At 50.7% G+C, this 24,641-nt stretch overlaps 1 protein-coding gene across 2 annotated transcripts in view; it reads left to right on the top strand.

Moving 5' to 3' along the window:
- sema3bl (sema domain, immunoglobulin domain (Ig), short basic domain, secreted, (semaphorin) 3bl) overlaps positions 1-24,409 on the top strand; it is a 26,239-nt gene extending 1,830 nt beyond the window's left edge. Inside the window, exons 2-16 of one of the 2 annotated variants that reach the window (XM_062458337.1) lie at positions 2,933-3,102; positions 4,658-4,720; positions 6,971-7,090; positions 11,089-11,179; positions 13,050-13,163; positions 13,281-13,423; positions 16,250-16,364; positions 16,463-16,532; positions 16,687-16,831; positions 18,386-18,617; positions 19,060-19,151; positions 19,414-19,455; positions 19,584-19,812; positions 20,802-20,932; positions 21,675-24,409. In XM_062458337.1, the coding sequence (XP_062314321.1) occupies positions 2,933-3,102; positions 4,658-4,720; positions 6,971-7,090; positions 11,089-11,179; positions 13,050-13,163; positions 13,281-13,423; positions 16,250-16,364; positions 16,463-16,532; positions 16,687-16,831; positions 18,386-18,617; positions 19,060-19,151; positions 19,414-19,455; positions 19,584-19,812; positions 20,802-20,932; positions 21,675-22,193 (2,276 nt within the window). In that variant the 3' untranslated portion in view covers positions 22,194-24,409. Of the gene's footprint in view, positions 1-2,932; positions 3,103-4,657; positions 4,721-6,970; positions 7,091-11,088; positions 11,180-13,049; positions 13,164-13,280; positions 13,424-16,249; positions 16,365-16,462; positions 16,533-16,686; positions 16,832-18,385; positions 18,618-19,059; positions 19,152-19,413; positions 19,456-19,583; positions 19,813-20,798; positions 20,933-21,674 lie in introns of both variants that reach the window. The other variant, XM_062458336.1, reaches the window with a different exon arrangement.
- The last annotated feature ends 232 nt before the right edge of the window (positions 24,410-24,641 follow it).

The following is a 24,641-nucleotide window of genomic DNA, read 5'->3' as shown; positions in this document are numbered from 1 at the left end:
AGAGAGAAAGAGCGTTATGTGAAAGGAAGACAAAGAGAGGGGAGGAGGAGGAGTGTGTCTGTGGTTTCCAGAGCGAGGCGTCAGACTGCTAACTGCTAACAAGCACCAGGTGAACTGGGAATCACAAAGTACAACCATCCCCACCCTTGTGTGTGTGCAAGTCATACGATATGCTCGTCCCTTTTGTAGCAGACTGATAGGGCTACCGTGCAAGAGATCTGTGCTCTGATGGGTCATGAGGACCCAGAGGGGCCAATAAGATCGATGTTTTTCCTTTAAGTCTGGATCACGGACCAAAAATGCAACAATAACCATATTGAGTTAAACGCACTCGTACAGTACAAAAAGACTGCATTGAAATCAGAAAATAAATGCTAAAGTAAGAACATGGATGTGTCTACAGTATGTATGTGGCATGTGCGTGTGTGTGTGTTTGTGTGTGTGATTGCGTGCACCATATCTGTGGTTCAGGAGGTCAGGAGATGGAGGGGCAGGAACAGGGTAGGAGACCACATCCTTGACACTGCCCCCACAATCCTCTCTGTCAAAACACACAGGCGCCTACTGAAGCTCAGATCCATCGGCATCTGTGTGTGTCACAGTCCTCATCACTCCCTCACACACACACAACCACGCACACACAAGCACACACATTCACGTACAAACAAGTCAACACTCATTCCTCACTCGCCCTGTCCTGTACTTCCACTGTAGCGTTCCCAGCTCGGTGGAAACAGCTTCACATCTGCAGTTGTGTGTGTGTGTGTGTGTGTGTGTGTGTGTGTGTGGGAATGAAAACACAGAGAACATTCCACCTGATATTCTCCTGTTAGCCCAGACTTTGTATCTGTCTCTAAATGGTTTATTATGGCATATGGACGTGTGTCTGTCTGTGTGTGTCTGTCTCTATGACTTTCTGCCTGTCTCCCAACCTGTCTGTCTCTCTCTTAGTCTGTCTCTTTCTCGGTATCTCTTAATTGTTCAGCATGTTTCTTGCCAGTCCTTTTACCTCTACCAAACTCCATCACAACCATCAGTCTTTGTAGAAGCCATCCAAATCGTTTTTACAAGTGTTTTAACAGGCAGTGTTGTAGCTAACTTGGCCTCTGCTGAAGCCATTGTTTGAGATGAGGGCATCGTTAAAGAGCGCTCTGACTCGTGCCTTCTCCTGCCCAGCTTTCTCTTCTCTTCTCTCTCTCTTCTCTTCTCTTCTCTTCTCTTCTCTTCTCTTCTCTTCTCTTCTCTTCTCTCTCTCTCTCTCTCTCTCTCTCTCTCTCTCTCTCTCTCTCTCTCTCTCTCTCTCTCTCTCTCTCTCTCTCTCTCTCTCTCCTCTCTCTCTCTCTCTCTCTCCTCCCCTCTCCTGCTTTGAAGACTCTCGTTTGTCCCGCTCGCTTCGCTTCCTCTCCCGGTTCTCCTCCTTCGCCTCCTTTGATTCCGTTCTCGCCGGTTCACCGTCTTTCCTCCTCCTCCTCCTCTCCTACCCTCCTGCGCCTCCTCAAGCTCTCTCCTCCTCCTCTGCCACCTTTTTCCACCTCCTCCACTCCCTCCTCATCCCGTTGATTCATCTGGGTTCAGCTTGGCGTGCCTCTGTCATTAGCAAATATATGAGAGGAAAACTTTGGTTTAAAGAGAAAACTGTGTAAAACTTATCCTGGAGTTGCCACTGGTAATTAAGGTGATGTAGTGTAACTGTTGTGTGTGTGTGTGGGTGGATGTGTGCGTGCGTGTGCAAGAGAGAGCTGAGTTTTGTTTGTGTCTTGAAGTGTTTCATCTCTATCGACATTATACATCTCTCCACACACACACACACACACACACGCTGAGAGAGTGATGAGTCTGCAACTCATCACTCCAAGGACTGTCTGCTGAGTGACCCTCCGTAACCACAACACCCTGTCCATCAGAGAGGCCCTCCACACACACACACACACACACACACACACACACACACACACACACACACACACACACACACCCCTAATTGAACTTGAACTATTCTCCATGTCTCTACCCCCCCCCCCCCCCTGCTCCCCAGTCAGACTGCAGAGTAGATCAGGAGAGAGGTGTGTGAGATGTCTGATGTTTGCTGCTGTCAGGATGAAGTTCTGGTGTCTCTCTGTCTGTCTCCCTCCCTCCCTCCCCACTCTCTTTCTTCTCCTCTCAGTTGCTCCCTTGTAAACATATACACACCAGGGGGATCAAAGCTGTTCTGATCCAGGCACAGCGTTCCACCTCCTGAGGTTTGGGAAGAGAGATCGTCTCTGATTACGTTGTGTATGGTCCGACCTGGCAACACTTCACACACTCCTAGAGCCTGCATGCACATGCACACACGCATACACACACCTAAGCACACACACACACACACTCACACACGCCGACACACACACACAAACAAACACAGATAAAAGAGTATGCGGTTTCTTTATGTGACTGTGTTTACTAACTCATTGGAGTTCAGAGTGCTTCTGATGTCGCTTGCTCCACATGCTGCTTCTGATCCAGTCCTCTCAGAACTCTGGAGATGATTCCAGATCACAGCCATTAGAATCAGAACAGTTGTCAAACCCTCTGATTTTCTAAAACTCTATTCTGGAACGTCTTTGATCCAGAATAGAGAATAGGTCCCAGCGGGGAGGCTGGAATCAGAACCAGGCCAGCCCCGACCCAGCCCTAAACACCCCCACACAGACACACGGCTCCTAAACACACAGTCCATCTGGGATCAATTGCAGCCTGGTAGCTTATTAATTAGTCCCTCTCAGTTAGATACAGTCTACTTCCCTTTGTGTATTCATGATTACATTGGGTTTCCCCCCATTCTACCTCTCTCTCTCTCTCTACCTCTCTCTCTCTCTCTCTCTCTCTCTCTCTCTCTCTCTCTCTCTCTCTCTCTCTCTCTCTCTCTCTCTCTCTCTCTCTCTCTCTCCAGATCTGGTGTCCACCAACAGGTCGTCCATCTTCAGCGGTCACCACGGTAACCAGGGCCAGCTCTCGCTGGGCGCGGTGTTTCTGGATGACTACCATGACCGTCTGTTCCTGGGGGGGAAAGACGTCCTGTACTCCCTACGACTGGACCGTACCAATGCAGACTCCAAAGAGGTGTGGGGGGGGGGGGGAGAAGGGGAGGAGAGGTGAGGAGAGGTGAGGAATGATAGACAAATGGAGAGGCGAAGAGAGGGGAGGGGAGGGTTAAAGAGAAGAGGAGAAGAGAGGATAGGTCCTAATTTCATTCTCCCCTCCATCCCTCTTCAACCTACTCCAGTACCCAGGGTGCCTTCGCAGCCCTGGAAGGCGCTTCAGCTAGCCTCATTAAGTCTAATCACCTTGACACATGTTAACCTCATGGTGTTCCATATGATTAGGTAAATGTCGCTCTCTCTCAGCGTTGCCATGTAAACACATGCGATTGCTGCCCAACAATTCGTGCCTTCAATGCAGGGTTTATGTCAGGGTAAACAACAAAATGCTGTGCTGTTTAACGGTGGTTGTGGTTCCCCTTCAACTGCGGTTATTCTGCCTTTGGGCGACTCGTGTTCCAAACTCTTGGTCTGTCATGACTGTCTGCTGCGTGTGACACACTGTAATAATAAGCATCACACCCACACATACATACATATACACTCACACTCAATGCCTCCTAACCCTGTTGTTTCCAGGCAGCAAATGCCTGCTAGCCATAGCAAACAGCCCGGCTCGCTTCCTCTAGAAACACACTCGCACAAAGAGTCATTGTTCCGGATAGCCATCTGTTTGCCAGTAGAGTTTGGACACTCTGACACAATGTTGTTAGTAGCCGGGGCGGGACTTTTCTGATTAAAGAGTGGCAGCTCTGCTGTGATGAAGCAGGGCTGACGGCAGCAGTCACACCCCAGCCTGGCAGGACTGACGCCTGATCCCTGCAGTAGCCGGGATACACTTATGTAGTAGCCTGGGTACAGTTACTCAGTAGCCTGGGTACAGCTATGTAGTTGCCTGGATACAGTTATGTAGTAGCCTGGGTACAGTTATACAGTAGCCTGGGTACAGCTATGTTGTTGCCTGGATACAGTTATGTAGTAGCCTGGGTACAGTTATACAGTAGCCTGGGTACAGCGATGTAGTTGCCTTGATACAGTTATGTAGTAGCCTGGGTACAGCTATGTAGTTGCCTGGATACAGTTATGTAGTAGCCTGGGTACAGTTATACAGTAGCCTGGGTACAGCTATGTAGTTGCCTTGATACAGTTATGTAGTAGCCTGGGTACAGCTATCTAATAGCATTGGTACAGTTATATAGTAGTCTTGGTACAGTTATACAGCATTGGTACAGTTATACAGTTGCCTGGATACAGTTATACAGTATCCTTGGTACAGTTATATAGTATCCCGTGTGCAGTTCTATAGTATACTTGGCACAATAGTAGTAGCAGTATCCTTTTAACCTTTTCACTGAAGAAAAACCGTTGCCTGTATAAACTCCATAGAGGTGAGTCTAATGTAGTCTTATGTAATGAGATAATTGGTGTGTGTGTGTTTAGCTCTCAATTACAGGAACAACATCATAGTCATAACCATATCAGGCTGAACGTGTGTGTTGCAAGATTTGCAGATTTAGTCTCAGTGTTCTCACTAATGAACTCATTTATCATGCGAACATATGTGTTTATCCCTCCAGATCTACTGGCCTCCGTTGCCTGGTAACAGAGAAGACTGTGTCCAGAGGGGAAAGGATCCTCAGGTGAGTGAAAGCTCTGTCCTCCAATCACTTCCTCACTTTTCTGCTAGTCCCCTCCCTTCACCTGTCAGTCCTGCTGTCAGGCCCCTCCCTTCTCAGAGATCATCAGCAGGCCGGAATCATGTATAGCATGGCTGCCCAACAATGATCCTGGAGATCGACCATCCTGTTGGTTTTCAGTCCAGCCCTCTAAGAACAGGGTTGGGCAGCCCTGGTTCACAGAACCTGGAAGGTTCCAGAGCCACAAATTCAAGAACGGCACGTTCTAAAACTGCATAATCAAGATGATTGTTTTCTCCTCTCATCCCCTCCCCTCCCCGTCCCTCCCCTCCCCGCCCCGCCCCTCCCCTCATACTGCTGTTTCAGCTTTTATCCTTCCTACAGGCATCATCAACAAAACTCATTACCTCTTAATAAAGTTGTAAAGACCCAAACCCAGTCCTCTCGCCCTCCCTCTGTCTTGTCCTCTCCTCCTTCATCCCTCCTTTAATAAAGTCTGTGAGCCCGGCCTAACAGCAGGACATGAAACCTCCTCCGCATCTGGATCAGGTTAGACTGACTGGTAAACGGGGCTAATGTGACACTGTGTATTTCCGTGTGTGTGTGTGTGTGCGTGGTGTGTGTGTGTCCAGAGGGGAGCAGTTAGTTTGAATCCCTCTGCAGGGTGTCAGAGCTGGCCCTCCTGGTAACCATGGTGTTTGAAGTGGCAGGTGAGACTGGGTGTCTAATATCAATAGTTATTAAGTGTTTCCTCCCTCTGTCGCAGTGAGACAGAGTTGACACACACACACGCACTCAGACACACGCAGACACACACACACCTAAATGCACACATATGAACACCCACACTCACACAAACACACACACGAAAACACCCACATATAAACACACGCACACACACACTCAAAAGCGCACACAATGCTGCTGTCCTGCAGGTTTAGTTATGTAGCCAGTGTCCGCAGGGGGAGTAGCTGTCGTCCTCTGTTATAACCAAGGCCTGAACACTGTAACACTACCTAACCTGCATCTGGGGAAAACTGGAGAATGGGGGGAGTGCGTGTGTGTGTGTGTTTGTGTGTCTTTGTGTCGGGGTTCGGTGGTTATTGAGTACATTCTATCTGCATTATTCTCTAGAAAAGAGTCCCACATTCACACACATTGTGCTGTTTGCACCACTTCTAGACCAAACACAGTCTAACCACAGGTCAGGGGTTAGGGGTCAGGTCAAGGCAAAGCTGGGTGGTTCTATGTGTTTGTATGTGTCTAGTGTAGAGGTTAGTGTGTGTGTTGCCTGGTCTCCTGATTCAACTCTGAGAACAGACAGCTAGACCCTCTGAAGTGTCTAACTGTCTACAACTATGTTGTGTACGTGTATGCTTGTGCACATGTATGTCTGTGTTTTTGTTTGTGTGACTTACCATCCAAAAAAACACACTCAAGCACTAGAGGAAGCAATCAACTCACTTTGAGTGACGAACAGCCTTCCACACACACACACACACACACACGCACACACACACACGCACAAAAATACACACGCACAAAAATACACACACACACACTGAGGTTGAGTGTATGAGTTTGACCCCGTCCCCCTTGCCAGAAACACTTTCAGCTGGTTTCCTGTTGGTCACCATGACACCCATGTTCCCTTCCTGTTGTAATCTGACAGACAGGAAGCAGCCTGGCCCTGTACTTCCTCTTTTCCAGGGTGAGGGAGGAGTCTTCCACCTGACACAACTTCAGGGGACTTTTGACCTGACACTCTCCACCTCACCAGTCCGCGTCCGTCGTCGTCCTCACACTGTCTTCTAGGGTCTCTCGCCCCTCTCTCATTCGACGTGTCTGTCTGTACTGTACTTCTGCTTCTCTGTTTGTCTTTTGACGTCTTTCCCTTCTCTCTTCCTCTTTCTCTCCACCCTCTCTGCTCTCTCCTCCCTACTCCCCCCCCCCCCCCCCCCCCACTCCCCCCACCCCCCCCTCTCTGACGCTGTAGTGTGGGAACCCTGAAGCCAGTGGGCCCAGGGTTTCAAACATCCAACGGACTGACGTTTACACAGTTTCATCCTCTCATGTTCTTGTTCTTGGCCCCGGCGTGGAAACATGTGGAGCCAATAGACTTGGTTAAGAAATCACTTTATTCTGCGCTAACCCCCCGGGTCCAACCCTCACAAACTGGATGACAGTTACTGTTGCTCTGTGTGTTGTGATTTATTTAACCGCTGTGTGTGTGTGTGTGTGCGTTTCTCTCAGACGGAGTGTGCCAACTTTGTGCGCCTGTTGCAGTCCCATAACCGCACACACCTGCTGGCCTGTGGTACCGGAGCCTTCCATCCTATGTGTGCCTATGTGTACGTGGGCCATCGAGGAGAGGTAACGCGCACAATCGTGCATACTCACACACACACACGCATGCATACAAACTCTCACTCACACACACACTTTTTGCTTTCTTTTATCTTCTTTGTCTTCACTGTAAAAGCAGCCAGCAGGTTTTATTATCAGGAGAAGTCTCAGACCTCAAGGGTCAGGGTTGAGCTCCAGCATGCAGCTGCGCAGCGGGGCCCTTCAGCTCCACCGTAAGGCCCTCTGGACAGGCCTGAACCTCTGCTGTGAGGCCCTCTGTAAATCCTTGTGTGTTGGTGAAAGGAACCATTGACAGCCAGCTGGTGGCCAGCCCTCCTTCATGGTGCTCCATGGTCCTCCAGAGCTGCCCAGAGCAGTAGCCTGCCAGGCCCAGCAGGAGAGGCCCACCCTGGGCATGAGGAGGAGGGCTGGAGGGTTACAGGGGTGAGGGATCTAGTGCCAGCTATTGATCTTTGTTTATGGGATTTACAACACTGGCAAGAGTGAGGCAACTGGGAGTGAGAGAGTAGAAGGGTGGTCTTTGTATTTGTTACCATTTTATAGGGGTATTGTTTGTGTGTGTGTACGTGTGTGTGCAAATGTTGTGTACGTGCCTTCAAGGATAGACGCACATGTGTTTGTTCAAATGTAACTGTCAGTGCATTCTTGTGCAATGTGTGTTTGTTTACGTGTGTGTGTGTACGTGCGTGTGTGTGTATTTGCGTGTGCGCATGCTGTCTCCTGACATGCTGGTCTTGTCATTAATCATGCTCAGAGCAGAGTGCGTCTGGTCTGTGTGACTCTATAAAACACACACTATGTCTTAGTCACTCGGCGTCCAGCTCACACTGACACAAACAACTATATACAACGCCCATGTTGTTTGTGTGTGTGTGTGTGTGTGTGTGAGTGAGAAAGGTAGGGTCACATCGTATGTATATGTGTTTAAGAGTAAGACCCCCCCCCCACACACACACACACACACACACACACACACTCCCTGAGGCAGACATACAGCCATACCGCTGACCTGGTGTGTGTGAGTTTGTTTGTGTCTGTGAGGCTAACAGGGATGAAACACCTAGGGGTCAGAGGTCATCCCACCCACAGCCCTGCCCGAGGGGTCACAACCTCAGGACAGAGTGAGCCAGGGAAAGCAAGCAGGCGTGTGTGTGCTGTAGATGAGTGTGTGACTGGCTAAAGGAATGCATGGCTTCCCTGTGGCTCTGCCCTCATAGGATGGCAGAGACTCGTGTGTGCTTTGTAGGCCTGGAGATGGTCACACACACACACACACACACACACAGAAAGGAACACATGTATGCACACCTCCGTACACACACGTATGCACCCACACACTCACAAAGACACGTACAAATGTTCCTGCACACACACATTCACACACATTCACACACACACACAGTCCTGTGGTGGTCCCAGCACTGCTGTAAGAAAAATAAACTGTTCCGTTCAGATGACAGCATCCAGCCTCCACACACACACACACACACACACACACACACACACACACACACACACACACAGGATAAATCAAGGCAATGAAAGAGCGTGGACAGAAAGATAGTGATCATCTTTGTACGGGAAAGTCAAGCTTCAGTCTTTCCTGTTCTTCTGTGTCTCTGTCTGTCTGTCTGTCTGTCTTCCTGAAGCCAAGCTGTCCTTATGAACTCCTGATCTCCTCAACGAAGGCCTGGAAACCAGGGCAGAGCAGAGATAGACTGACAAAGGAGACGGAGGGAGGAGGAGGAGAGATAAAACAGAAAGCAGAGGAACGAGAGGGAGTAATTAGAGAGAAATCTTCTACCACATGCATGCTTCCCACGCTGTCCCACAACAGAGAGTTGAGAGAAGAAAGGTTACGAGAGGAGGACAGGACGATGGGAGGAAGAGGGGAGAGGAGGACAGGACGATGGGAGGAAGAGGGGAGAGGAGGACAGGACGATGGGAGGAAGAGGGGAGAGGAGGACAGGACGATGGGAGGAAGAGGGGAGAGGAGGACAGGACGATGGGAGGAAGAGGGGAGAGGAGAGGAGGACAGGATGATGGGGGGAAGAGGGGAGAGGAGAGGAGGACAGGATGATGGGAGGAAGAGGGGAGAGGAGAGGAGGACAGGATGATGGGAGGAAGAGGGGAGAGGAGAGGAGGACAGGACGATGGGAGGAAGAGGGGAGAGGAGAGGAGGACAGGACGATGGGGGGAAGAGGGGAGAGGAGAGGAGGACAGGATGATGGGGGGAAGAGGGGAGAGGAGAGGAGGACAGGATGATGGGAGGAAGAGGGGAGAGGAGAGGAGGACAGGACGATGGGAGGAAGAGGGGAGAGGAGAGGAGGACAGGACGATGGGAGGAAGAGGGGAGAGGAGAGGAGGACAGGACGATGGGAGGAAGAGGGGAGAGGAGGGGTGCTGACAGATACGAAAGTTTGCTTGATGATAGAGGCCACGGGTCCCATCTTGCTGCAGCAAAATTGACTGAATCTGAGCAAAGTGCACTGCAATCCTAAAACACTCTGTTGCAGAAATGAAGTTTAATGATGTCCCTAAAGAGGACTTGATCAGTTTAGCAACCATGAAGACATGCTGTGTAAGCCCTTTGTGTACAGTTGTTACCTACCCTGATATTCTCTGTATTACAGTGTGTATCTGTATGCAATACTCATTATTTTGCAATATCTATTGCCCAGAGAAACAGAATAGTGAGAGATAGATCATCTGTGATTGGGTGTGTGTGTGAGCGTGTTTGGGTGTGTGTGTTTGGGAGTGTGTGTGTTTGGGTGTGAGTGTGTGTGTGGGTGTGTGTGTTTGGGTGTGTGTGTGCCAGCAGTTATTATCCAGATCCACCCCCAGTCCAGGTAGTTGTATGTTGGTCTTGGCAAGGCAGATTTTTTCTGGACGTCCTATCAACAAACCCACACCCTTCCCTGCTAGCAATGAGCTAGCCCGCCGGGAGGGAGGGAGGAATAAAAAGAAAGTTAGAGAGAGAAAAGGAGAAAGAAATAGGGGAGGAACAGCAAAGGGAGAATGAAGGCGGTGAAAGAATAAGGATGACAAACGAGGGAGCTAAATATAGTCCTTCTGGAAAAGAAGAAGAAGACAAGAGAGAGAGGGAAAGATAGAGAGCGACAGAGAGAGAGAGAGATGCTGTGATAGGAAAGAATGAGGAGATGGAGGAATGCTGCAGAGCAGTGAAGACTCACAAGAACCTTCTAGATTGATGACTTACTATTACGATTATCACACAGTTGACCTTTCACCTTGAACTATCCAGACCCCTGGGCAGCACTGTACAGCAGGATGCAGGCCCTAGAGGGAGATGTGAGTCCAGGACAGCATAGACGTCTCCTCTGTGCCTCTGGGCAGCCCAGTCAGTCAAAGGGAACACACTTTCTGGAAAGAGTCGTAAAATTCCGGAACCTCTGCTTTATTTTGGTCTTCCTGGTGTAAGATAGGGTGCAGCCTTCATCAGGGTATTAATATCCCCTTTGACTTCCATGTTTTGACCTCCATGTCAATGTGTCCCTCATGGGCTACTGTACAATCGTTTCGTCCCCCACGTCAACAACAATGCTCCATTGTCGGTGAGGAACAGAGGAGGTCAAGGGAAGTTCACCCAGCTCCGCTCCCCTCCACCACATCTGTCCATCTCTGGTCCCTCTCTACAACCAGCTCCCTCTCTGACTCTCCCTCTCTGTTTCTCTCTCTCTCTCCCTGTCTCTCTTTTTCTCCCCGTCTCTCTCTGTCTCTCTCTGACTCTCCCCTCTCACATAAACCGATTGTGCTGAATTGAACTATCGTGCGTTACGTTTCTAACCCATTCTACCCCGTTCTCTCTCTCTCTCTCCCTCCCTCTCCCTCCCTCCCTCCCTCTCTCCCTCTCTCTCTCTCTCTCTCTCTCTCTCTCTCTCTCTCTCTCTCTCTCTCTCTCTCTCTCTCTCTCTCTCTCTCTCTCTCTCTCTCTGTCTGTCTATCTCTCTTCCTCCACATGCCTCTCTCCCTCTCCCCCCCAGCATGTCTTCACCATGGACCCCACCAACGTGGAAAGTGGAAGGGGGAAAGTTCCCCATGACCCAAGCCTTCCCTTCGCTAGCACCTTCGTTGGTAAGTCCCCCCTTCAATCCGCCTCCTCTCTTTCTATCTATCTTTCTTTCTTTCTGTTTGTTCCCGAACAGTTGGCTCAGTCAGATGCTGTAGAGACATGTAGGGCGTGTCCCTCTGCTTCTAGTAGACATGTAGACACTTAGCTTGTGTAAGGTTGATTTATTATAATGCGATGCAGTCCTGGGAGCCCAGCTCGCTGAGATAACGTGTGTTTATTAGCAGTGCATTTGGGTGTGTTTGTGTTTCATTTACATGTGTTTAGATGTGTGTGTGTGTGTGTGTGTGCATGTGCGTGTATGTGTGAGTGAGTGTCCACTGCATCTGGACCTCACAAACTTCCTCACTAATTCCCAAGATGCATTGTGTCTGGCAGGCAGACACACAGAGAGAGCCAAAGGGCAGAGGCTCCGTGTACCGAACTTTGAGAAAGGGAAACACACTCACACACACCCACACACACACACACCACATACACACACCACACACACGCACACACTAATTCACAAGAACACATGATCTCTGCAGCATCTCCATGCTGTCTTACTCAACATACAAAGATTTACATTGAGTAACACCTGGATGAATCTTACAGGGAGGGAGTTTCAAACACTCTGACATACAGAGATGGGTCTATCTTCATCTCAGCCAATAACAGCACCATATCACTCCATCTCTGACTGTATCTAAAGGGTCTGCCCTAAATCTGTCCTGCTGTCAGCCGACGAGTTCACATATACTGTTCTGTACTAGGACTGGGACTACTGAGGACTCCTGGTCCCCTAGCTCCTTCTCTCTCCATCAATGAAGACCTGTCTCGTTTGGAACCAGGCCACTGTGTTTACCAGGGTCCCCAGGGCCAGGCCCCACTGCTTTCTGCCTTCCTCAGAGGGGATTCTGTTTGGAATCGGGCCATAGAGGAGCTCTCTCTCTCTCACACACACACACACACACACACACACACACACAGACTAATAAAGGCTAGAGGAGCTCAGGACAGGTCTTCTCTCCCTAAGAGTGGGAGTGGAGGGTGGATAAGAGTTGGATTGAAGCCACAAGCTGATAGGCTGTCTGTCTCAGCTTACTCTGGAGTGTAAGACAAGCTCCCCTGTCTCCATCACCCCATCACTCCTTTTCTGGGCTGCAGACTCACACACACACACACACACACAGAGATGCACACACACACGGTGTATCCTCAGTTACTAATAGGTGATGACAGTGTCTGGGAAGCTGTGCTCTGTCTCTGACACTGTGTGTTTGGGAGATGGTCCTGAAGTTCAGACCAGTCCCTGGTCCCACAGTCCTGGAGATAGCAGCTGGTCCAAGGTCAGTGCGGCAGGCAGACAGGCTCACTGGCTGGCAGGGCCCCAGCCAGGTGATCTGATCTGGGTCCAGCCTCTCTGGGGAGTCTGGGGAGCCAAAGGTGGTGTGTAGATCACAGAGTTAGGGTTGCAGTGTGTTCCGACGGCTGTCTAATCTTTAGTTTTGTTTTCCTGTCTTCCCAACGTCCTCATTTCTCCTCTGTCATTCCTGATTTCCTCATCGTTCCACCTCTCCTTTCCTCCCTTCGTCTCTCATTGGCTTCCCTTTCATCCTGCTCCTTTCCTCTGGTCTCGTCTCTTCCTCTCCTCTCTCGTCCTTTCCTCTCTTCTTTCCTCCTCTCCTCCCTCCTCCTCTCCTCTCACCTCTTCTCTCCTTCTCACCTCTCCTCTCTCCTCTCCTACCTATCCTCTCCCCCCTCCTTCTCCTCTCCTCCCTCCTCGTCTCCTCTCCCCTCTTCTCTCCTTCTCACCTCTCCTCTCTCCTCTCCTACCCATCCTCTCCCCCCTCCTTCTCCTCTCTTCCTCTCCTCTCCATTCCTCTCCTCCAGGCGGGGAGCTGTACACAGGGCTAACAGCAGACTTCCTGGGTAGAGACTCAGTCATCTTCAGGAGTCTAGGAAGATCCACCATGAGGACTGAGACTGACCAGAAACTTTTACGTGGTAAAGAACATACACACATACACACACGCACACAAAACACACATGCACCCCCCCCCCCACACACACACACACACACACACAAACACTCAACCTCTCCACCTCCCTATCCTTGCTCAGACCCCAAGTTTGTGGCGGCCCACCTGATCCCGGACAACGACGACGGGGATAATGACAAGGTGTACTTCTTCTTCACGGAGAAGGCCATGGAGGCCGGCGACCCCCAGGGGGCCATCCACACACGCATCGGACGAGTCTGTGCCGTGAGTCAGCCCTTCACCCAGCACTGCTCCCATCACACACAGACACACACACAGCACTGCTCCCATCACACACAGAAACACACACAGCACTGCTCCCATCACACACAAAAACACACCCAGCACTGCTCCCATCACACACAGAAACACACACAGCACTGCTCCCATCACACACAGAAACACACACAGCACTGCTCCCATCACTCACAGAAACACACCCAGCACTGCTCCCATCACACACAGAAACACACACAGCACTGCTCCCATCACACACAGAAACACACACAGCACTGCTCCCATCACACACAGAAACACACACAGCACTGCTCCCATCACACACAGACACACACACAGCACTGCTCCCATCACACACAAAAACACACACAGCACTGCTCCCATCACACACAGACACACACACAGCACTGCTCCCATCACACACAGAAACACACACAGCACTGCTCCCATCACTCACAGACACACTCACAGCACTGCTCCCATCACACACAGAAACACACACAGCACTGCTCCCATCACACACAGAAACACACACAGCACTGCTCCCATCACACACAGACACACACACAGCACTGCTCCCATCACACACAAAAACACACACAGCACTGCTCCCACCACACACAGAAACACACACAGCACTGCTCCCATCACTCACAGACACACACACAGCACTGCTCCCATCACACACAGAAACACACACAGCACTGCTCCCATCACTCACAGACACACACCCAGCACTGCTCCCATCACACACAGAAACACACACAGCACTGCTCCCATCACACACAGAAACACACAGCACTGCTCCCATCACTCACAGACACACACACAGCACTGCTCCCATCACTCACAGAAACACCCAGCACTGCTCCCATCACACACAGAAACACACAGCACTGCTCCCATCACACACAGAAACACACACAGCACTGCTCCCATCACACACAGAAACACACACAGCACTGCTCCCATCACTCACAGACACACACACAGCACTGCTCCCATCACACACAGAAACACACACAGCACTGCTCCCATCACACACAGAAACACACACAGCACTGCTCCCATCACTCACAGACACACACACAGCACTGCTCCCATCACTCACAGAAACACCCAGCATTGCTCCCATCACACACAGAAACACCCAGCACTGCTCCCATCACACACAGAAACACACAGCACTGCTCCCATCACACACAGAAACACACACAGCACTGCTCACATCACATACAGAAACACACACAGCACTGCTCCCATCACACACAGACACACACACAGCACTGCTCCCATCACACACAAAAACACACACAGCACTGCTCCCATCACACACAGAAACACACACAGCACTGCTCCCATCACACACAGAAACACACACAGCACTGCTCCCATCACACACAGAAACACACAGCACTGCTCCCATCACTCACAGACACACACACAGCACTGCTCCCATCACTCACAGAAACACCCAGCACTGCTCCCATCACACACAGAAACACACAGCACTGCTCCCATCACTCACAGAAACACCCAGCACTGCTCCCATCACACACAGAAACACCCAGCACTGCTCCCATCACACACAGAAACACACAGCACTGCTCCCATCACACACAGACACACACAGGGTGACTGGAAGGGGGTTGTTGCTGAGCAGCCTTCTGGACCCCGGGGTGGGGGGTTGGTGTGTGTGTGTGTGGGGGGAGAGGTTTTGTGTTTCTGGGCTGTATGGGTTCTATAGCCTCTGGGCTGGTTCCCCGGCAGAACCACAGACCATATGGATGGTTGTGGATGGTTGAAGATGTATATACGAGTTTAGTATCTGCTTACTGTGGGGGAGCAATGGTTTAGACAGACCAGAGTCAGAGATGGAGTACTGCAGAGAGACGGAGGGGGGAGGGAGGGCGGGCGGGCGGGCGGGAGGAGTGGAAGAGATAAGAGAATCTCTTGGTCCGAAAGAAGAGATGATTTTATGTGAAGAAAATAGTTCTGTCGACCTCTCTTCCTCTGTACACACAGAGCTGTCGGATGTGATGTGATATGAGCGTGCATACGTGTCATCCTTCTCACACTATGCATCAGACACACACACATGCACACACTCACACACACACCAGCTGACCGTGGTTTTGCCCCAGGGGACCTACAATCTTTGCAGTCGTCTAGACAATGCAGTGTTGCACTGAAGCATGCCTTGTGCACACTCTCATGAGCTATTTCCTCTCTCGTTCTCCACCCCTCCCTCTTCTCTCTCTCTCCTTGATGTCTTTCCCTCTCCTTCTCTTTCTCTCCCTTTCTCTGCCTCTCTGTTCATTCCTCTCACCCCTCATTCCCGCTCTCTCTCTCTCTCATTGCCTCTCTCATTGCCCCTCTCTCCCTTTCTCTCTCTCGCTGTAAATACAGTATATTATAGTATTCTTTTCCCTCCCTCAAGTACCGTTATAATCAGTTCCACCATGAAAACACACTGCCAAGAAAGCAATTATCTCTGCTAGTGCAGCTCCTAGACAGCTCACACGCAACACACACACACAAACACACACACGCTCAAACTCTCACACCCTGCTTACACGACCCTGGCGTGTAGTAAACGTGCGTCTATGTGCAGTGCTACAGTATGAGCAGACGAGAAGCACAGTGTGGCTGCAGTTGTGCTGAAGGATGAGCCCTCATGGAGACCTGCAGCTGGGTAGCTCTGCTGCCATGGATGCTTTGTCAGGGTACAGTGGGAAATTACGTTTTTGTATGTGTTGTTGTTTGCATAGTTTACTGATCCTGTCTGTCTGTCTGTCTGTCTGTTGTCTGTAGAATGATGCGGGTGGTCAGAGGGTCCTGGTTAACAAGTGGAGCACCTTTGTCAAGGCCAGGCTGGTGTGTTCTGTACCAGGACCACACGGCATTGACACACACTTCGATGAGCTGGGTAAGACATGCTCACACACAAACGCACACACACACAAACACACACAAACACACTACAGTATGAGCATGCACACACTCATTTGTCCTCCTGTTCCATAGAGGATGTGTTCTTGTTGAGAACCAAAGATGACAAAAACCCAGACGTGTATGCCATCTTCAGCACCATCAGGTGAGTTGTGGCACATATACACACACACACACACACACACACATTCATGCACGCATGCACACATACACAGACCCACACACACACACATGCACCCACACTCACAGACACGTTGAACCAGTGACTGGTGGTTGACCTGCTGACCTGTGTCCAACAGTAACGTGTTCCAGGGCCATGCGGTGTGTGTGTACCGCATGGCTGACATACGAGAGGCCTTCAACGGGCCCTTCGCCCACAAGGAGGGGCCGGACTACCAGTGGGGGGCGTACGAGGGCAAGGTGCCCTACCCTCGCCCTGGGGTGGTGAGTACCTCATACCAAAGACTCTTCACTGCACTGATATAGTCAGGTCCATTTAACCAATGAGTGGGTACTGTCAATCACGTTTGCACAGAGAGCCTTCTAGAACCATGACTTGAAACAAAATGGAAAATGATCGTTTCAACTCCTAATCTTGCTTAGCCTTTGGTGCTTTTACATGTACTGTATTGATCTATTACTGTAATCTTATTTGACATGATCCCTGGATTTCAGAACATGTTATTCTTCTATGCCTCAAGGCCCGGGAAAGAAGTTGGCAGCTTGACCAGATGGCTGAACAAATCTTAGTTCACAGCACAGCCACTCTTTGAAAGCTTAGAAGCACAACACAATCGTTAAAACATTTATTATTTTAAGATTTCAGATCTCAAGATGTTCAGATGTGTGCAGACAAAGTCGTCAAAACACTTTGTTACTTCTCTCTGAAACTAAAACGAGACAAAACATGTCGAGACAAAACTCAGTATCTTCCATCCAAGTTAAATGTTTCCCTCATTCCTTTGTCAGATGTTTTGATTGATGTCAGAAGTACTGTACACAAGTCCAACTCGTTAGTGCAGAGTAGTGGAAGAGCACAGTTCTAACAGTGAATTTTGCGGGTTCCTAACTCTGGTATCTGTAGTGGGTTGATCATTGGTCTCATGTGGTACTATCTGAGCACCCTGGTATCTCCAGGACTCATCTCCCCAGCGCCGCAGTCTCTGTGGGGGCTGCAGAAAGCTGTCCAGCCTCACACAGGCTTCCCAGGGGTTAGTGTATAAGCTCCATCAAGGTGATATGGATGTCCAGCGCAGCTCCTGTGTCAATGTTCCCATGCTAATGTGGCCCATGTGGGGGAGCGCTGCGTTCATCCCTGGGGTCAGAGCTCTAGCTGCCAGCCCGGCCAGCCCTGGAGGTCTGACTCCTGTATGGATGCACTTACTGTGCACAACAGTAACCTCCTTTATAGGCCGCTGGCTGTTACATTTTTCTCCCCAACCCCCAACCACCACCCCCCGGGTTGTCTGCTGACTAGGCTGAAGCAGTTCTATATCATAATGATTTAATACCTACAGTGCAGGCTCTGCATGTCGTAGATTTCACAGTGTAAGTGATAAGACTGTGCCAACTATGTCCCCTCCCCTCTTTATGCATGTGAACCTTCTGGAACCAATTCTCTCTAAGTTCCCCAGATGATCTTGGATACTGTTCATCTGAGGGGGACTTACATGCAGTACTTATCTTCCATCTATATGTGTGTGTGGTGTGTGTGTGGTGTGGTGTGTGTGTGTGTGTGTGTGTGTGTATGTGTGTGTAGGTGTTCTAAATAGCCAGTAGTGATAACCTCTAGAAGCCTCTTAAGGGGTTTGGGGGTAAACCAGCCTTATCTCCTAAGTTAGTCCAGTCTGGGCATGTCTCCCCAGGTAATCACAGCTAAAGACCTGCAGTAATGACACCTGAGAGTTCAGTAGGATTCGAGAACAACATCTCTGTGTCCTCCACGTTGTGAACCTGTGACCCTCCACTCTCCACCCTCCCCCACCCTTCCCTCCCCAGTGTCCCAGTAAGATCACCAACCAGCCAGGCCGGCAGTTCGGCAGCACCAAGGACTTCCCGGACACGGTTCTCCAGTTCGCCCGCAGCCACCCCCTGATGTGGCGGCCGGTGTACCCCGCCCTGCGCCAGCCCCTGCTGGTCAAGGCCAACCTTCCGTACCGGCTACGCCAGATCGTGGTGGACCGCGTGGAGGCCGAGGACGGCCAGTACGACGTCATGTTCATCGGCACAGGTCAGGGGCCAGGGTTTCAGAGGTCACCGTCAGGGTTAGCGTGGTAGAATGGAAGCTCTCCCTGTAAGCTTTATTTGTATTGGAAGACGGCACGGCTTCGACCCTGGCTTTGATAGCAGAGTAAAGCTTATCCACTGAGTTCACTGAGTTCATCTATTTAAAGATGAATGGCTTGTAGACACGCAGAGCTGGCAAGGTCTGTCTTTGCTCCAGCTGACGGCTGTGTTGAGAAACCTGTTCCTTGAGGGAGGAACCTGGAATAAGGGAGGATATTAGCTGTGTGGCTGGAATACGGGCCCAATATGAGGTCACCTTCTCTAGAGGTTAGGTACAGTATTGGCTGGTCCGGTCCAATTGCAGGTCAACGCCATGGACAAGTTCCTCCATGGAGCTATGATTGGTCACCCTGACCCCTGGCCACTGTGTGCTCCTTGTGTGTCAGATGTGGGCACGGTGCTGAAGGTCATCGCCTTGCGCAGCGGAAACTCGCTAGACACTGAGGAGGTCACTCTGGAGGAGCTGCAGGTCTTCAAGGTAAAACACCTGAACATCTCCATGCTACATCTCCATACTACATCTCCACGCTACATCTCTATACTTCATCTCCATACTACATCTCCATACTACATCTCCATACTATATCTCCATACTACATCTCCACGCTACATCTCCATACTACATCTCCATAATACATCTCCATCATACATCTCCTTTCCTCCTCTGCAGCCTCTGCCCTGAACTAATGTCTTACAATAGTAACCCATTTGTGAGAGTAATAACATGTTATTGTCTGAAGGTTCCAACTCCCATCACGTCCATGGACATCTCTGTCAAAAGGGTGAGAATCTTTATTAAAGAGTCCTTTTAAAGTTGCTTCCTTCAAGACTCTCAGGGCTACATTTCAATGAAGTCCAAGTTCTCATTCCTTCAACCCTTCCCTCCCTCACCCACTCTCCCCACCAATAGCAAGCGCTGTACGTGGGCTCTCCTGCAGGCATGGCCCAGGTCAGGCTCCACCGCTGTGATGCGTACGGGAAGGCGTGTGCTGAGTGCTGCCTGGCCAGGGACCCCTACTGCGCCTGGGACGGGACGTCCTGCACACGCTACCTCCCCAACACCAAACGGCAACGGGTCCGCCGCCAGGACATACGCCATGGCAACCCAGTCCTGCAGTGCCAGGACCAGAACCTCAGTGGTGAGTAGAGGAGGGGGGAGAGGAAGGATGAGAGGAGGGCTGAGAGGAGGGGCGACAGGAGGGATAAGGGGAAGGGTGAGAGGAGGGATGAGAGGAGGGATGAGGAGAGGGATGAGGAGAGGGATGAGGAGAGGGATGAGGAGAGGGATGAGAGGAGGGATGAGAGGAGGGATGAGAGGAGGGGCGACAGGAGGGATAAGGGGAAGGGTGAGAGGAGGGATGAGGAGAGGGATGAGGAGAGGGATGAGAGGAGGGATGAGAGGAGGGATGAGAGGAGGGATGAGAGGAGGGATGAGAGGAGGGATGAAAGGAATACAGGGGAATATGAGACAGGAGGTCTTACAGCTAAAGCTCCCTCAAAGAGTATTCAGCACAGGCCTGGGTCAGGGTAAGGGCAGACCGCTATCACACTGAGGACAACTGTGTTTGAATGCATAGACTGAGGCATCCCTCACAATACGTACATGTTTATACTGTACACATACACACCAGACTTATGTAAACTCCACTCATACAAATTCAAACTCAAAATGTACACATTCACCACCGTAAACCTTGGCGGCTGAGAGGAGGGGTATGGATATATATGTGTTGGAGTCACACACACAACTTCCATGTAATCATGGAAAGTGAGTCATACATGACTGTAGATGAAAGCTGACAGAACCTAAACCAGACAGGCCCCATCTCTCTCTCAGTACGAGCGGAGCAGAGAGAACCAGAGATGTGTTTGCTCACCTGCAGATGTGTGAGGGGGTGAGACAGAGGTGAACAAGAGTTAGAGGAAAGGGGTCAGCTTACTCTGTTACTAACATGAAATGTCTGTGTGTCTGTCTGTGTGTGTGTGTGTGTGTATGTGTGTGTCCATGTGTATGTGTGTGTGTGTATGTATGTGTGTGTGTCCATGTGTATGTGTGTGTCTATGTGTATGTATGTATGTATGTGTGTGTGTGTGTGTGTGTGTGTGTGTGTGTGCATGTGTACAGTAGAGGACCTGGATGTGACAGAGGAGAGGGTGGTGTACGGGACGGAGAACAACAGCACCTTCCTGGAGTGTGTCCCTCGCTCCCCACAGGCCAGCGTCACCTGGCTGGTGCAGCGAGACGAACGCATGGAGGAGGTGAGACGGAGGGAGGGGGGAGAGGGGTAGAGGGGGAGAGGGGGGGGGGGGGAGGGGGGGGGGGAGAGGGGGAGAGGGGGGGAGGGGGGGAGAGGGGGGACCATTAAATACAGACGCTCATTACTGTAAGTAGAGAGAAAGTGAGAGGGATATATGAGGGGAGAGGGGAGACAGGCTGTCCTGTAGGGCTTGGCACTCTACCATGTCTTGATCTTAGTTCTACCGCACACACACATTGACACACACACTCTCTCACACACAAACACACACACACACATTGACACACGTAGATGAGAAGAAGTCAGCCGAGAAGGTATTAAGGAATTACTGCATATTTGTACTTCCCTCCAAATAAACGCCTGGCTGACAGCTGCTCTTTAAAGGGCCAGTCCGCAGTGTTTGCCTTGGCTCTCATGGCAGAGACAACAACTGTAGCTTTTCATGGCAGGTTAACACCGGAGTCTCCCAAGCTGAACAAACAGCACAGTAACTCCGCTCACTCCTCTCCACCTTTTTCTCTCCTTCGCCTCACTTCTGTCTCCTTCTCGCCATCTCCTCTTCTCCACCCGCTTTGTCCCTCCCCCGCTGTACCTCACCTGTACCTATACTTGTTCTGTTCCCCACCTATACCATACCTGTCCTGTAGCTCACCTCTCCCTCACCTGTACATCCTCTACCTCCTCACCTGTCCTGTACCACCCCCTGTCCCTCCCTCCCCTTAATCCTTGCTTCCTGCCCCCAGGTGAAGCTGGATGAGCGCGTGATGCGTACAGAGCAGGGTCTGCTCTTCCGCCGCCTGTTCCGCCACGACGAGGGCGTGTACGTGTGCCGCTCCAGGGAGCACGGCTTCACCCAGACCCTGGCCCGCCTCAGCCTGGACGTCCTGCGGGGGGAGACCCTGGGGCAGCTGCTGGCGAGAGACGACCTCTCCCTGGACGCCCTGGGGGCCCCGGGGAAAACCCCCAACAGCGGCGGGTTTAGGGTGTGGCCTTCCTGCCACGCCTACAGACCCGGGGCTGCCTCGGCCTTCGGCCAATCGCGCGCCTGGTTCAAGGACTTGATGCAGTTGATTGGCCCGTCCAACCTGCCGCAGGTGGAGGAGTACTGTGAGAGGATGTGGTGCAACGACAAGCTGAGGAGGAAACACAAGGCCATGGTGGAGAAGTACAGGCAGGCCCAGGATTCAGCACGCAAGGCTCGCGCCAACAAGGGCTCTGGCGAACGCAACCGCACGCCACGAGACCTGACGGGCAGGGAGTAATGGGGGGGGGATGGAGGGAAGAGAGGAGAGGGGAGGGGAACCTTTGTGCTGTCACGTGATTGAGAGACTGCAAGGGTGAAAAGGAGAGATGTCAGATGGAGAGAGAGCCGAGGACGGGTTCGTTAGAAGCGACCGATGGTGAGAGAGGGACGGAGGAGAAGCCGAAACACCGAGAAAACCGGGACAGATGCAGACTCTTCTCTCGTAACAGTCACCGTCGTCTCCTGTGCCCGTGTTCGTGAAGACACCCATCCTAGCTCCCCCTCCAGCTCCACTCCTCTCCTCACACCTGGAAACTCTTTGACTGTGGGTCTGAACGTGACTGTATATGTGTGTAGCTGTGGATAGACTGTACCATTCTGTAAATACTGTCTGTAAATCCCCTTAGCACCTTCTCTTTGTAGAAACGTTGTACTGTAGTCCTCCGCACACAAGCCTCCCTTGTTCTATGCACACCATGCCTATTCTGCTGTACACACACATTCTTTCATCCATGTACACACAGACTCCTCGTACTCTGCTGCTCTACACGCACCATTCTTAGTTTACACTCACATGCCATCCCAGTTAAGGTGTTGCACGTACACAGACACACACACACGTAGATGCCCAATCATACACACACACCTCCCTTGTTCAGCTGATCTACACACACCACCATTCTTGGTACATGCAACAGTCTCCTGATCGGACACCACCTCAGCCCATCACCCAGAGAAAATAGCCTTAACTGGAAATAGGACGATTGTTGATAGTTCAACAGATAAAAGCCTGCTTTGTTTTAATCTGCTGCCAGACTCAAGTTCCCACAGTGCATTGTGCTGTGGTTCACTCCAGACAAAGGAGAGAACAATGCCAGGCTAGGTGGCTGAGACTGGCCGGCCTGTTTTCTGCTGGGTAAACACTGATTTATATGTTCCGCACAGGATAATCTCTGTTGGTTAAATATCACTTGGTCACTCGCGCACACACCTCGACCACCTTCCATAGACAGAAGGAGATGGAGGAAGGAAAGAATGGAGGAAGGGAGGGATGGAGACAGGGATGGAGGGGCAGAAGAGGGTTGGGGTTGGTGTAAGTCTGGTTTCGTAATCGAGCTGGGCCACAGCGGGAGAGGTAGAGGAGGAGCAGTAGAAAGGAGCCAAACAAGAGAGGAGTGTAGCTATGCTGCCCCTAGAAAAACCCATTTTCCCACAATCCTCAGTGTAGTCAGCAAAGTCCCATAATGTGTAACATTGTGTGTTTTTTTCTTCTTCTTCTTCCTCTTTAAAATGGCTGCCGAGTCGGTGACACATGCATCACTCTGTCTGCGTTTGTTTGCTTAGTTTGAGAGAAGTGAGAGCCGTTATTCGTGTCCAGCCTCTGTGTTTTCTCTCCAAATATTGTTCTTCGATCGTATCTGGACGGACAGGGAGTGATGGAGAGAGTCGCGGGGCTAAGGCAGTCGACGGGAAGAAGCAGGGAGGGAGAGAGGAAGGAAAGCAGGATGGAGAAAGGAAGGAGGGAGGAGGGAGAAAGAAGGAGAAGGGAAGGAGAGAGAAGGAGGGAGGGAGAGAGGAAGGAGGGAGAGAAGGAAGGGGGGTGGGGACTAATGCATCAGATCCTACTGTAGTCCTGACCTTTGGTCCTGTCATCTGTCTCAGTCCAGGACACCAGCTGGCCTCAGAATGTCCCGGTAAACTGATCAGAGGTTGTGAAACAGGATTTGAGACATAGATACATTCTGACTAGGTCTGGGATCACACACTAACAGGAGCCCTTCAGACAGGGCTGTTAAAAGGGGAGGAGCCAGTTCAACACAACTGTGGAAGGTACACCATCATGTCATACATCATCAAAGTGTAACAATGAAAGGAAATGTGTCCGGCCATCATTTTATAGTTAATTCCTGTACTGTAGGTGTAGTCTTGTGATACGTTTCAAACTAGCTTTGACAATGTGTTTGACAGTTTCGAGTACAGCCAACCTTTGTTCATTTCCGGAACAAAATCTGGTTGGTATTGATGTTTCTCTTTAGCTGTGTTCTCCTTACAGGGATCCTCACTGAGCTGTAACTGGTCAGGTATAAGAGGGGATGGGGAGTCGTTCTAACAGGAATATCTTAATTTAACTGTGTTTGCTGTATTTAAATCTTATTTAAAGATTCTCATGCATGCTGTTTCTGTATATATGTATGCTATTTAACACACCAATACAGTCCGGGATGTTTAACTGAGTTTGAGTCTGTACTTAATGCTCCAATACTGGGGCTGTGGTGGCTGTGGGGGGGGGGGGGGGGTGATGGATGGATGGATACATGTGTTTTATGTGTTAATGTAACAGAAGGACGGAGGATGGAGAGAATAATACTCCAAAAAGAGTAATAGAAATGATGGAGACGTCGCTGAATCAGTCTTTCTGCCTGCACTAGGGTTATGTTATGTTTGTCTTTCTCCCTGTCTGTCGGTC

This window comes from Osmerus eperlanus, chromosome 4, assembly GCF_963692335.1.
Source record: "Osmerus eperlanus chromosome 4, fOsmEpe2.1, whole genome shotgun sequence".
Lineage (NCBI taxonomy): Eukaryota > Metazoa > Chordata > Actinopteri > Osmeriformes > Osmeridae > Osmerus > Osmerus eperlanus.
This window is presented reverse-complemented; position numbering and strand designations above follow the sequence as displayed.